Consider the following 15915-nt stretch of genomic DNA (forward strand, 5'->3'; position numbering starts at 1 on the left):
CAAAAAACAGTTGGGGAGGAGAGAGAAGGGTATTTTTTTTCTTTTTTAGAAATCTTTGTGCAATGCTTAGAAACTTTTTTTCTTTCGAACTCTAACTAACATTTTGCTCATTTTGGCTCCTTAAATATGTGTATGGTATCAAACTGGAAATAGATCCACTTTATCTGTCTGCAACAAAGGTACTACACAATACTGCCTTTGTTCACATAAAACATGGAATGATGTCTGACAGAACAAGACTACACTTTTTAGTAACGTAACACCACCAACAACATCCTCTATGCTGGATCTTGTATTAAGCTCTGACAGTAACTAATTCCCGTTTTCAGGTAAATAAACTGAGGCACACAATTCACATGATTTCCTTAGTTACAGACTTGGTGTTTCCCAGTCTTTAGTCCCCTATGTCAGCTAAAGGACAAGCATGGCTTTTTCCTTTACCTATGAAGGCTATTTACCTATGAAGACCTATTTACCTATGAAGGCTATTTACCTATGAAGACCTATTTACTAATATACCTTGCTTTCCCCACAACTGGCTGTGTTATGAAAAATGAAAAGAAGAATCAGTGTTTTATAGTTTCAAAGGCAACTGCTATTTCACCGTCAACCAAAAAAAGAAAATAGAAATGGTAACATGAGGTAAATCCTGCTCTACAGACTACTGAAGTTTCCTCTGACTCTTCAAATGTGTGTTCAAGATGACAGCTATGATATCTTGTGCTATCTATGTCCTTGCCAGTGTTGGTGCCATGTGAAATGTAACTATAGTAAAATATTCCAAGTGACAATCTTAATTGGCAGGACTTGCACATTACATTAGACATTAACAGGAAAACCAAGTCCTCTTTCCCCACTTTACTTTGCTCACTTTCACAGACCTCCATAAAGAAGCTCAGTTTTAGGTCTGCTGAAGTTTGCTTCTGAAACCCAGTCATATTCACTTTTACTTCCATACAAAGAGGCCTGCAAACCCCTACTGAAATAACATTGAAGTGCTGTTTTTATGACATTTACAGCACAGTAGTTTGAAGGAGGATTTGTTAGTTCCCGTAGGCCAAGATGTGTCAGAGAGAGAAACAGAAGAAATACCCTGTAAATAGAAACTAGGGCTCTCTGGGTCTCTCAGCTGCACAGAGAAGCTGTGCCTATTGACAATTCAGTGATTGCTATATGTTTCCAGTTACTTGTATTGGCCATAATTCTTCCTTTACTTCTTTGTCCTGCAATAGGGGCCTCAGGACCAGGGGGTACCTGCGATACTTGTACAAACACAAACATAAATGCCCACAGGCCCTCAAAGAGCTTACAAGCCTTTATTCTGGCTTTTCCAGCTTTCATTTATGAGAGTACACAATTTAGGACTGGGCACACAGTTAAGCCATTGTAAAAGTAATGTGATTAGTTGATGATGTTGGTATCGTGCTGATCTAGTACACATATATTCATAACAAATGTAGACTGCACAGAATTACAGTACTTCTCTCTGTAGGTGTATGACTGAAATTAGATGTCCGCAACGTAGGTATAATCTAACTGCACACACTCTCCTACTCACCCTCCTTGTTTCGTGTGGACAGTATTTCACATAAAAATTGCTGCCTAAAGCACAATTTCAACAGGGGAAAGATGGCTTTAAAATATTTACAGCATAAATAATCAAATATTCTACACATTCTTCAAATATGCTTGGAAACAGTAAGCTATATTTTGATCCATTAACTTACTTACTTGCAGAACAAAATTCTAAGTTCTTGGTAACTCATGAAAACAAGTAAAAAAATTAACTCCTAAAACTACCTTCTTTCTTTCTTCTTTCTGTTCATCCATTCAAGGGTTTGCCCAATACCATCACACCACCACAATACAGTACTGAATAAATTCACACAAAGTTTCACTGACTCTATAGGTAACCTTTATGTATTCTGACCTAACAATCTATTTTTAAGAGCCAATTTGATCAAGTTACTTTTTCCTTGTTGCAGATTTTGCCTTTAAAAACCCTAAAAATATAACTTTTTTCATGTTTGGGGAGAGTATTCCCAGTTTCACCTGCAATATTCCTTTCTGTGCACAGATCATTTTAGCACCTTCTTTCCCCAGAAACTATGAAAATCAAGCCTCCAAGCTCATGGAAGGAAAGCTAAAATGAAAGCAGCAGCCTGAAATAAAAGACTCATTTCTCAGGACAAAGAATGTACTTGTAGGAACGGTAAGTATTTTATTACCGTTTGCACAGGCTCTTGCAAGCAGAAGTGTCAAATGCATGCATGCTGACAGAACAAGACTGCCCTCCCCCATCATTCCCAAGGACTTATACTTCAAACAAAGACCAGGAGAGATTTTTTCCCCCGTTATCTCCTAGTACAGTAAACATCCCAGTTTTGTGCGGCTGTGCATGACAGACAAGGCTGTTGCTAGGGCACCTAACCTAAGGGGGTTGGGAAGAGTGGATTTTGAAGTATACTTGTTAACATGTCTGCATATTATTACAAGGCTATGATCATCAGTACAAAAAAAAGTACAAAAGTTCAATTCTTAATCCTTAACAGATATACGTGAAGAAAAAGCATGAAGGAGGGCCTTACATCAGACAGAATTTGAACACAAAACTGCAAAGCACACATATGCTGATTTATTTTTTTGCTTAGTAAATTATTTCCCTTTGAGGAAATAAAGAGATAAAGGAATGGCACTGTCATCCCATGTGAAAAGCTACCTCAAGGTAAGCTGGGTGGTTGGGGAACAGAGTGGGTGAAAAGGGAAGCATGCCTGGAAGGGTTTTGAAAGCTAAAGACAAGAAAGAAACAGGTATCCCTCCTTCACCACAGTCCTTTCCCCTTTCACAAAATAGAAAGTGGAATACAGTACAGTAAAGAAAAAGCAAAAAACAGAGGATGGCACACTGTAACTTCTGCTAACAGAGAACAATGTTGACATCAGGAGTTTTGCCTTCTTTAGATCCCTGATTGTAAACACCCTATTTCCCACACCACTTATCTCCCATTCTTCCCTCCCACACCATGAGAAACAAAGTTCCTTTTCAGTGGGTCTTTATAGGTGCTCCCTCCTAAGCCTCCTTTTTCTGGCTCTATATATGCTCGTCTATTCATTTTTTCCTTTAACAAGACTATCTTGTCCCTTCTCCATGGTGGGATCTCATGTGTGCTCCCCCCATTCTCCTCAGGAATCCCCATCTTCCATATATGCAATCTCCATCCTCTACATCACTGTTTAAATGTCTACACCCCACCTCCGCTGATTCCTGCTTTCCTCGTAACTACCTTTCCCACCTCCCCATTGTCTTGCAGGTCCTCAATTTGCTCCTTACCCTCCTGTCTCCCTTGCCTATTTCTCCTCCCCCCTGCCCCACGCATACCTTCACTTCCCTGACATCACCAAACATCTGGTCGCTGCTGCTTTTCATCTCCACCCCCTGTTGCAGGCCATACTACAATGTCTCCTGATAAGCTTTTCTTAAACCTATTACGAATCAGTGGGTCTCAACCTCATTAAACTCAAGGCACCCCTCAGAAAATGACAGCTCTCTGCTTTCACTCATTTTTTTGACTATGGAAAAAATAATAGAGTGAAGAATAATAGAGTTAGAAAAACAACAACTGGTCAGAATGTTCTTGACACCATGGATTCTTATTTGAAATTTGTGGGTTAATCTTGTAAATCATGGGTAGGTGAACCATTTGCACACCCTAGACCCAAGTCCCCTTTCAAAAACACATTTTAATGACTATCTCCATTTCCCCACCCTTTCTTCAAAGTAGTTTTGTGGATGTTACTGCAGTTTACGTGGGAGAAAGGAAGAAGCAGGAGTCACAAGCTTAATACAATGAAGAGCTCATTTGTTTGAGCTTCAAGTCTCCTTTCACATCTCTGTGACTGTGGAACTACTGTAGCATTATTCCCCGTTGCTCTTACAAAACCTAAAAACCCAAGATAGAGACTCCCAACAGACTTCTCATAGGGCATTTTTATACATGTAAGTGCCACAGCACCGGGCGCTTTGAAAAGTGCCTGGCACTGCAGTGGTTACAGTTGTATAAATGGCGAAATGCACGTCAGAGCTGAAAAAATGGCGGCAGCATGCTTTTGAAATAAAACACCTTGGAGGTGCTTTCATTCAAAAGCTCACCGCCACCATTGTCTGAATGTTGACACATATTTCATTGCTTATACAACTTCACACGGTGCAGCGCAGTTCGCCACAGCTTGCGTGCAGAGCTGACCTGATTGATTGAGTCTGCTCTGAAGTGACGGATCTCCAGCGCATCAAGGGGAAAAAAGTATGTGTATAAATGCCCATGGGGTCTTGTTACATCTTACACTGTAAATCAACACAAATGTTGATTGGATTAGTGCTAGCTTAGACTCTGGAGCAGTTGCACCTTAAGGTTAGAAACCTTCCCCGACTGTCTCCCACCTGCACAGGTGTGACTTGCCACTACAGGCCTTGTTACATGGTAATTTTAGACAGCTCATGGAGCTCTTAACCACTGTTGGCCACATGTAGACATTTTTAAGTGGCTTACAGCACTCACGATGTGGCTCAGTTATACCACTCCAGGGCAGGATTATCTCTGATCTGCACTTGCCACTGTGACTTGCCACTAGAGGCCTGGTGGGCCACGACAGGCTTCTATCCCTGCTATACCAGCAGGGGTGTGAGAGACAGGTTGGCAAGTGGCAAAGGAGGATAGAAATATATAACGGTCAATGTCCCCTGCCTCCCCCAGGGCCTGGCGTGGGTGTGGGCAGCATACCGGTGGCTCACTGTGATGAGGCAGCACCTTCCCCTCCTTCTCCCCACCTACAGCCCCCAGCAGCTGCCACTGTGGCTGGGGCTGTCATGATCCCACCAGCCATGGCATGGTGCTGTGGGAAGAAAGCAGCAGGGCAGCATGGTACAGGCAGCAATAGAGCTGTCATTGCCTTGCTGAGCCAGGTAGCAGAGCCAGCACCAGAGCTCCTCCTCTGCACAGTGCCATCCGCACCCTTATGCTACCTCATGTGGTTTTCTTCTTTCTCTTGTGCTGGGCCATGTTCTGCCTGCCCAGCAGCTTCATCCTTATGCACTGGCTCCGGCTTTTCATGTCTCACAGCTCCCCCCCGCTCACCCCACCTGCTGGCCTTGACCCACTTCAAGCTGTCACCATCTTCAGCCACTCGTAGAAACACCATGTGGGGAAGGGACCGCTGCATCCTGGGATACTGGAGGACTTCAACTTGAGTTGAAAAGCTATGGTGAATGGCCACACCTTAATGGAACAAGGAGTTGGGTAGTGCAGATCAGAGATAATCCTGCCCTGGAGTGGTATAACTGAGCCACATCGTGAGTGCTGTAAGCCACTTAAAAGTGTTTACATGTGGTCAAGAGTGGTTAAGAGCTCCAGGAGCTGCCTAAAATTACCATGTAACAAGGCCCATAGTTATCACAGGATCTAATGAGCTACCAAGGTTCTTATACCCAGTCCCTCACCATGGTGTCTGTTGGATATGGTTCATGATGCAGATGTGGTCCAAGACACAGCTGATTGTTTTTAAGGGAAGGCGAGGTTAGAACAAGGGCAAAACTGAAGCACGAGGGGAAGTAAAAAACAAAGTGTATGAAACTAAACTGCCCCACATTATCAGCTACAGAAACCAGAAGTGACAAAAAGGATTCTTTAAAAAAACGAAACACAAAAACAAAAACCCATCACAATATGAAACCACAAGTCATTTTATAATTGGATATTCTAAAAAACAACCTTAAGAATATTTATACTATTCCTTAAAAAGCACAAGATCTAGTTTGGATGCTACAAAATAGAGAATGTTACACAATTTAATCTGTGCAGAAAGGCTTGGAGACAGCAAGGAGATGGATAAGAAAGTGGATGAGGCCACCCACTCTTTTATTATTATGTAGAAGATGCATTGAGAGGCAGAACAGAACAGGCATTTCCTCCTCTCCCACAGTTTGCAATGAGCTGCTGCATATTTCCTTTTGTCATGTTCAGTGTGGTTTAACCTTTTGATGGAGAAACTGAAAATATTCAGGTGTGTATCCCACTGGTAGAAAATAGAAGAGATTAATAATTCCCTTATCCACTTTCCTCCCCAAATTAAAAGTGTAGGAATGTTATCTATAATTGAGTCTATTTCTCAATATATAGAACACAAATGTTCACAGCCCTGGTAAAGGGAGAATGGCATTATCCTTTCAAACAATGAAACAAGCTGAAGGGCTGCTTGTCAGCTCTCTGAAATAATGCTAATGCTGACACTTCATTCATTCAGTCCATTCTTGCCTCTCTACTGGGGACCTCTGCTTTTTACTGTTATGTATATGCACTATATTTAGATTAACTGTTGCTGTTCATCTACTACTGTGTGTCAAAGATAGCTGTGAGCCATAGTTATATTTCTCAGTGACGATCACCCACACCTGTTTATAGCAAAAAGGCACGTGTGCTAGCAATAGGAACAGACAAAGCAATTCAATTAAATAAACTGCCCCATTCAAGACTTTAGCCTTATTGTGGGAATCAGTTACAGCATAGTTAAATTGCACCCAGGCCAAATAGCAACCACTTCAGGATAACCCTGTAATAAAGAGGGGTTTATTGATACTGTCACATTTCTAGTATAGATAGGGTCTTACAAAAAACTGCTCCTTATATGTGCACTGCCAAGAAAATACATTAGCCAATTAATGGGAAATTCCATAAAACAATCCCTGGAATATTAAAGCTCCTCCCTTCCCCTATTTCTCCTCTTCCCCACTGGCTTTTATTTGTTGTCTCTCCAGGGACAGAAATGTAAAGAGTACAGGCTGGGATTCAGTTAAAAAACCCATAAAATTAGCAGCATATACTTACAAACTGGAAGCAGCTCCTAACACTGGGTTCAATATTGCTGCCACCAAATGATGCAACTTCGCCCAGCTGCCGGGGAATCTGGATGGAGTCATGAAGGAGAAGGCCCAATCGGCGCTGGTCACAGAATCCAGTGGAACTTGCCACCTGCTTGAATAGGTCTAGAGGGATCAGAACAAAGGCAAACAAACTTAAGTGATAAAACATGATGCCTGTGGCTATGTAAATACTGCAAAAATCCATTGATGTTCAGAGACTCACAAGCATGGCTAAGAGTCAAGGTGGGAATTGCCACATTTTAATGTGTCCCTGTTTGACTGTTTTCTCATTTGTTAATAAGTTACCAAAGCACTCAGATGCCAATGTCTGGCTACATCATTGGTTTGTATTTGTGAAGCACTGCTATGAAATAACCATTTAACTGCATTTATTATAATATACTCCTACAAGATATGACTGTCATACCATTTAGGTTGCATGGTCTCTGATCCACAGTGATGTGAATATCTTAACATTAATATATATAAAATTTTAATAGCCTTAAAACAGACAATGCAAAGGACCTTATTCTGTGTCACATCATGAGTTCCTTTGAAAAACAAAAAAGTTCCCTAATTTGATATTTCATAATCTACTAAATCCAGGATTATTTTTCAAATAAAAGGGAAACATTCAAATGTGGGAAACATTACATTGTTACAGTGCCCCGCATCCATTGGGAATTTAAATATCATATTAAGTTTTAGTTTTTGAAGTGAAATGTCATTTTAAGCCATGTTCCATTATAGCAATACTCTCAAAAAGGAATCCTTACAGGATTGAATCATCATCCTACCATAAGCTCAATTTAATTTGCTGGGAATTAGTTATACTACATATACTTTGAGAAGGTTTTAAAGTTTGTAATAATAAGAAAAATCAGGTTAGGATCAACTGAAATATTTATGTGGTACTGCCCCAGTTGATAATGCATGAATACATTCTGCTTATTTTTCAAACTGTAAAAATATAAGGTGTCACCAATGTAAAGATAATATACTTCTATGGCTATAACTTCCTTAATATTTCATTCTACACTAGGGGTGGAATTACATAGGAGCTCCGATAATGTTTATGATGTTTCCTTGTGAAGCTTTGACAAAGGATTTCCACCTCCCCCTTCCTCCCCCCTTTTAATTTGAAGAGGTTAAGAATAGAGATATGGAAGGATATAATGTTAAGATGTTTTAAAAGGGGATGGGGGCTTGATGTTCACAAGCATGCGTTAGCTGTTCTGATATAACTGTTATGCATGCATGCTCTTAGAGTAGTATAGGTAAGTTAAATCGCTGTAACTTTAACCCTGGGTGGAAATGGGTTATATTGCTATAAGGGCATGCACATGTAACAATTACATTGGAACAACTTACACTGCTATCATTTGATGACCGTTTAGTTGTTATGTCTGTCCACACCCTATTATTCTTAACAAGTCTGGTCTTAAACCATTTACCTAATTTTAAGGCAAGTTCTACTACCAGCTCTGTAGCCATGGAAAACAACCAAATAGTAGAACCAATACTATATTTCACTGTGAAAGTTGATAGGGATGCTGAAGCCTCCTAGGTAGAATTAAACTTTTCCGGAATCTCACAGCACATTTAACCCGAGGCAGATGCACACCTAAACAGGGATGTTTCTGAATATGATATCTCAGCCATTCTCACACACACACACACACACACACACACACACACACACACCCACACTCTCTCTCTCTCACTCTCTCTCTCTCTCTCCAGACTGAAAACATGCCAGTGAAGACACTTCTAGGCCTTTCCATGTGCCTCTTCTCAAAACCTTGGTCTCCAGCATGTAACCATAATGCAAATTGTTCTACAGATCAAAACTTTGGACTTTGTCAGCTCATCATTTAGACATTTCCCTGGTCACAATCACCAAGGAAAATGGGTTAAATCCTTTTTATGAAGAATCATACTAAATGTTAGTTCTTGCCAAGATGGTTTATTTGATTTTTTTAACTGACTGGTGCTGAAATAGCTTTGGGGTGTGGTGGGAAATCTTTATTGCTGAAATCTATACAGCGGGCAAGTCATTAACATATATTTTGGAGAAAAATCCTGCAAAATTAATAGATCTTTTCTTCTATATGTATTTGTATTTCTCTGATAAATCTGAAAAAATAAAATAAAATATAAATTCAAATACATGACTTACATCTGTATTTATCTTCCAAATGTGCTTTACACAGGGAAATTACACCAGTTTTAAAAGATAAGACACGGATCCTTCCGGTTCGACCCCTAATAACATATGTATAAAAACAAACAAACATCAGTTATACAATCCAGACATTTGATCACTTATTTAGCTGTTCACTTTTAAAATGAATCAGTTTTAGTAATCAATATCGCACACAAATGCATTAGTGAAGAGCCTGTATATATTAAATATATTTAATAGTATTTGTTAATAGAAATGAGACAGTCACAACTCCACAGGCAAGAGTGAATTGAAAGGTTGAATTCAGTTTTTCACTTAAATAAGGGAATCTGCCATTTTCATATCTGTATAAAAATAATAGCGTATCCTCCCAAATCATAGCACTTAGTGGGTGTTAATTTTCTCAAATTTTACATGTAAATCAGTGAACCAGTTTAAGAGATAACATTTTTAAAACAAAAGCTGTAAAAAGCTTAACATCTTGTAAATTTATATTTATTTCCAGTCCAAATGATCATAAGGCCACAAGGTGTCAAATCCGATCGGTTTACAATTTATCTTTGAAGGGTTTTTTTTTTTTTAGTGATGAATAATAATTTATGTTGTTGTTATTTGTAACTGAAAGTTTCTTTAGCAGGAGCTGAGTAATGTTCTAATACAATACTATTCTTTTTCAAAATGGCTGCCATCTTTTGTTCTCAATTGACTAAGACTAAAAGTGAGTTTGACAAAAGCTTATTGTTTAAAAATGGCTACAACCTTCCAGTGATGATACTGGAAGTGAAGCCAAGCTGTTCCAACAAAGATTTCATAGATTTCATAGACATTAGGGCTGGAAGGGACCTCGGAAGATCATCGAGTCCAGCCCCCTGCCCCAGGGGCAGGAAAATGGGGTCCTTGATAATATAAAGAGTAGCCTGTCATGGACAGCTTGGCGTCATTCTAATTTTGAAATAAAAAAAGGGAATCTTTGCCTGATGTCAGCATTTGTGCAAGAGGAGATAATGTGATTTCATATCCCTGAACAAAGAAGCGACCTGGACAAGCAATATACAGCAACTAGTGTCGCTTCTAAGGCATGCAGAAGAAGGAATAAGCTTGCCTATAATTAAGTAGCATATGGGTATTATGGATAATTTTTTAAATTACAATAATCTATACATTAATTTCTGAATTTCTCTTTCTAACATTCAAAATCCTCCCACTCACTAAAAGTACTAGGCACAGTTGTACTCCAGTCCATAACCTGCCCCTAGTTACTCCTTTCCCTAACCAGTAGCGCTCCATAGCCTTCCTGGCTATGCCATGCAACCTCACTCCTCTCCAAAGTCTTCCTCAGAACTCTGCTTGTGGTCAATACACTTTCAATAGCCCCTGTCCCCTAATGTCCTTTTCCCTGACATTAAGCTATGTCTAAGGTCCCTGTCAGGTGTTACAGGGTGCAGTTAGGCTGTTCATTGCATCTTAAATAGTAACTTGACCACACATTCAGGGAATTAATGACACCCCAAAAGGGAAACCAGCCACAACGATATTACTTAAAAATGTGTAATTTTCCTGTGGCTGCTTTCCATTCCTTCAGTTGAACATGTGATAGGATTAGGACAGCACTAAGATGTCCAAATGGGCTTGGCGCAGTCCTCACTGCCTGACAATCACCTGCTTTTCACCTGTATCCGGGACCGCACTTGGGCTCAAACCCAGTTTAGCCAACGATCAACTGATCTCCAGGCTTGCACCGGTACTCCTGGTTGAAGCCCCAGTGTAGTCCCAAAGGCAGCTGACTATCAGCTCATTGTTGCTCTCACACTTTTCAGCTTGCTGGCGCAGAGGGAACCGGATCCCCAAATGCCATGTCCTGCCATGAATGTGTGTTGTGGCTGGAGGCATAATTGTTTGGATTGGGATCAGGTTATACTGTGCCTTGAAATAAACATCTGTCAGTGGCTTAAGTGATTCCTTGAGGTACAGGTCTATCAAGAGTTTTCTGTCTGTAAACTGCCTTGTGCTACTGTAAATGAGATTAACGCATGCGTGTATAAAGGCATCCCCATGCTGTGTTTTACGTATATGAACACTATGGTCAAAAAAATAAATTTCTGCTGTAGTACTATCAAAGTCAATATAAGACCCATCTGGACGTGGGCCTCTCTTCTCTCAGACTAATGCAATACCCAGAGCCAGCCATGGAGCAAGTGCCCCCTTTCCCCCGAGACACAGCCCCACACTTTACAACTACTTAGCATATAAAATAATTATTTTCTTAGTTCACATTTTGCAATAATGTTATAATATACTGTTACAATACTTCTGAATATTGGCTCTTAAGTGAAACATTAACCTGAGAATAATTAGTAGGTTACAAAATAAATTCTAGTAAGCTTGCTTTGTCATGAAGCCGATGCTCTGCTGAATTCACACAAAGCCCCACATTTGCTAAAACCTTTGCAGTCCACTGAAATCAATAAATATACTCATACTGAAAATGGTGGGTTGCAGCAGAATTTGGACCCGTCACATCCCGGTTTTTATCTTTAAAAACATTCTTGGTTTTTCTACTTGTGAGCTGGCATTTGTTGCTCATCTATGCAGCTCAACACTCTATTCCTTATTCTTTTTCTCCTTTTAACTTGCTTTCCTCATGCAAACCTTTCCAAATTAATTATCCTTTGTGCCCTCAGAAACTCATGCTGATGAATACTAGGCTCATGCAAATTATAAAGGAGAGGCATGTAGCATGATTATTTTCCTGTAAGGCATATTAAATGGGAACCTGCATGAATCACAAGGTGTTCAGTTGACTATGCTCTTCTCTCCAGTCAAACAGATAATTTAGCACGCTACTGCAAATGAGTATGAGTGATCAATTAAAGCATATCTGAAACATAATGAAGATTTGCAGGGCTGTATCCATGACTGGATCTGTCATTGGTGGTGTGCTCTAATTATCCATACCTTTACAAATCACAGAGACTGGACAACTTACTTTCAAACTAATAGGATCATGCACTCAGGCTGATCTGTCTGATTACTCTATGATTAAACCTATATATAGTTGAGGGGGTTTTCTTTCAATACTTATCTAGAACAACAGAAACTTCAGTAAATGTCCTTGAATCCCTAGGTCTCACCCCAGTTTCCACTATCCTGCATTCAGACCTACAGCATCCGTCTTCCCAGCAGGCCTGCCTGCAGGTAGCAAGCCATAATTCTCAACCTTGCAGGTTTCAACATGGAACAGCTATGCGAGTAGACAAACCCAGGAAGAGGATCTCTTAAAATGATTTTTATTCCCTCAGCTTGAATTTGCAAGGCCTGCACACCCAGCAGTTTTTGTCTAGGCAGAAACCTAGTTCATATTCAAATTTTATTCATACTTGGGTCTTAACATGCTGGGTTTTCTCTGAAACCTCAAGTGCATTTTTTTAAAAGCCTAAACTAAATATTGAACATAGCCCCATTCTCTATTATCTGTAAACTAAGCAAAAACCTAGAGTAATCACAGTATGCAACAGAACTTCACTGTACTTCATGGCTGCTGTGCCTTACGGCAGAAGAGACATTGCTCTGTTTATAAAGTCATATTGGGAGGAGACTGTGGAAGAATAATCTGCAGAAATCTTATTAAAAATCAATAAAGCATAATAACACTGATGAAAACTTAATGAAAGAAACATTCTTAGGTCACAGAAGTATTCCCACCTTAATTTAACTTAAAAGGCTGATGAAATTAAAATCACGGTCCTGGTGTTCGTCAGACTGCACCCACAGAGGTATATTTTGCCAACTGGTATAAGGAAGAAGCATCTGTTTTTCAAGTTACCTAGCAGTTGCTTACAGCCTTAAGTAACTATGTCAGGACATGGACTGCACAATATGCTCACTGAATTTCTCATTAAAAGACCTGTTTACTACCATAAATCCAAAACAACAGTGTATCTAAAACTAGATTGGTTTAAATACTATGCAACTTGGGAGCTATCCTAAGCTTCATAAGGCAACTGATTAATAAATTAGAGAGAATGGAATAGACATAAAACTCAAAGTAAATCTGTCCCAACTTCTGTAAATTCCTGGGTGTGTAAGTTTGACTTTGAAGGCTGTCTTAGTTTATTTTCTCAAATTAAGCTTTAGAAGGAATGCTACTGACCTTCTAAAATTCACTCAGATCTGTTGACTACTGAAGGTCACAAGCATATTACACTACAAGTGGCTCCCTTCCAGCATTTAACATGAATTACACAATAAAAACTCCTGAAAATGCACAGCCCTGAATAGGTTTAACTCTTGGAAGTGCACTCATGTATGATTACACTTATATTGAAGATTATATTGTTGCTTTTTGATAATGCTCTAAATTGGTTAAGATAAAGGCACGCTAACAAAGAAATTCAAAAGCACCTAGTGGAGGCATGACCTAATGATGGAATGGAGTACTGCAAAATGACCCCAGACAGACTATTCCACATAAAAATAGTCCATTTTTCAGCTATCACTTCTTAGCTTAATAAAACAATTTAGGACTCTGAGCCTAACTGAGGGCCATATTGATTCAGCTAAGTGCAACCATTAAGCCATTAGTTTTATTAAACTTGCACTCTGACCATCAGCTTTTCATCTCCGAACCATCCATTTTGTAATGAGAAAGACAGCTCATTATTCCCAACTATCATGAAAGCTTTTTAGTACAGTACATTCAAACTACTTCCACATACGTGTCATAGACATTCAGCAGCCAGTTGAGGCACATGTCTACACAGAGAGGGACGTTGACCAGGTTATTGTGCTCTTGTTCCAGGCGATCATAAATGGTGGTCAAGCAGTTAATGATCTGTAGGATGTCCATTGGCTGGTCATTCTGTTTGAGGTTGTGCTGGTCCAAGGCATCACATGCAGCAGACAAACTTAAGAGATCCACTGTTGAAAAGAAATCATGATAAAGATAAGAAAACATTACAGTCACTGAATATTTGTATTATATTGTGTTCTAGTATTTCCCACACCCCAATTTTCATTAACATTTTTGTGCTGACATCACTCTGCCAAACCCATTCCATCCCCTGTGTCTGTAAGTATTCTGATCTCACAAGGTTTTATACATGTTAAGTGTTGTCTGGACAGGTACTTTACATTTTAAATATTACTCATAAACTTTTTGTATTTATCTGTATAGGATCTCTCAATCTATTGGGTGCCATATAAATTATATAATATTATCTGAATCACCACACCGCAAATATGAAACACTTCTAATGATCTTTATATATTCCTGTTGATAGGATAGTGTTCAAATAAAAAACCACATTGAACTCAACATAAATGTTGAAAGTCAACTTCATTGAGGACCACCACTTATTTTCATGGCATAAACAGAAAAATTTCAGTTGACCCATAGTCCATCAAAATGTGCATCTCCATAAAAATGGAAACATTTTGCAAAACTTGGTTAGCTTTACCTGTACTTTGTTTCAAAAGAACAAGGAAACAAAAGTTACACGAATGTTGAAACAGCTCTTTTCAATATTTTTTAAACTCATGATGTTAATTTTTCATTTTGAAATTATTAATAGAGTTCATAGACATTAGGGCTGGAAGGGACCTTACAAGATCATCAGGTCAAGCCCCCTGCCAAAGGGGCAGGAAGTCAGCTGGGGTCAGATCACTCCAGCAAGATAAACATCCAAGTGTTTCTTAAAGTTATCCAGGAGTAGGTGCTTGCACCACTTCTGGTGGGAGTCTATTCCAGACTCTGGAGACTCAGATGGTAAAGAAGTTTTTCCTTATGTCCAGTCTAAAACGGTCTTCCAGCAGTTTGTAACCATTAGACCTTGTCTTCCCTTGGGGTGCCCTGGTGAACAGATGTTCTGCCAGTCCCTGATTCACACCCCTTAAATACCTATAGGCTGCCACCAAGTCCCCCTGAACCTTCACTTCTCCAGGCTGAAGAGTCTCATGCCTCTCAGCCTCTCCTCATATGGCCTGTTCTCTTGACCTCTAATCATATGTGTAGCTCTCTTCTGGACTCTCTCAGGTTTTTTCTGAAGTGCGGAGCCCAGAATTGGACACAGTACTCCAGCTGCAGCCTCACCAAGGCCGAGTAAAGTGGAAGGATGACTTCTTGGGTCTTGCTTGAGATGCATTAGTAGATGCAAGCCAGAGTTTTATTTGCTTTGCTGCCTGTGACATCACATTGGTGACTCATGTTCATCTTGTGGTCAGTCATGATTCCCAAGTCTTTTTCAGTCATGGTGCTAGTGAGTGTAGCACTGCCGAGCCTGTAAGTATGATGTGGGATTTTTCTTGTGTTGAATGTCATCAGGTTTTGATCTACCCACCTTGAGACCCTGTCCAGGTCAACCTGAATTGCCAGCCTATCCTCTAGCATGACTGCACTTCCCCATAATTTGGTGCTGTCCATGAACTTAGCCAGTTTGCTTCTGACACCCGAATCCAGATAATTTATGACTATATTAAAGAGTACTGGTCTGAATTCTGAGCCCTGGGGGACATCACTGGTCACCATAAACCACGTTGACTCAGTTCCATCTACTATCACTGTTTGGGTCCAACCACGGAGTCAGTTCCTCAGCCACCTGACTGTAAGGTTGTTGAGGTCACAGCTCCTCAATTTTACCATGAGGACATCATAGATGTCCTCATAGATGTCATCATTGCATGACGAATAGATCCAAGGAGATGATACTTCCCCTCTATCGGGCGCTGGTCAGACCGCAGTTGGAGTACTGCATGCAATTCTGGGCGCCGCACTTCAAGAGGGATGCGGATAACCTGGAGAGGGTCCAGAGAAGGGCCACTC

The 15915-nt window shown here is 40.0% G+C and overlaps 1 protein-coding gene across 10 annotated transcripts in view; it reads right to left on the reverse strand.

The window, feature by feature from the left end:
* The window catches only part of DMD (dystrophin), a 1961037-nt gene that overhangs the window by 62450 nt on the left and 1882672 nt on the right, over positions 1-15915 (reverse strand). For all 10 annotated transcript variants that reach the window (XM_025200207.1, XM_014518487.2, XM_025200208.1 and 7 more), the window contains 3 exons: positions 13814-14015; positions 9093-9178; positions 6879-7036 (listed from right to left, as the gene is read on the reverse strand). In XM_025200207.1, coding sequence (XP_025055992.1) covers positions 6879-7036; positions 9093-9178; positions 13814-14015 — 446 coding nt within the window. The remainder of the gene's footprint in view (positions 1-6878; positions 7037-9092; positions 9179-13813; positions 14016-15915) is intronic.

This window comes from Alligator sinensis, unplaced genomic scaffold (assembly GCF_000455745.1).
Source record: "Alligator sinensis unplaced genomic scaffold, ASM45574v1 scaffold746_1, whole genome shotgun sequence".
Taxonomy (NCBI): Eukaryota; Metazoa; Chordata; order Crocodylia; family Alligatoridae; genus Alligator; species Alligator sinensis.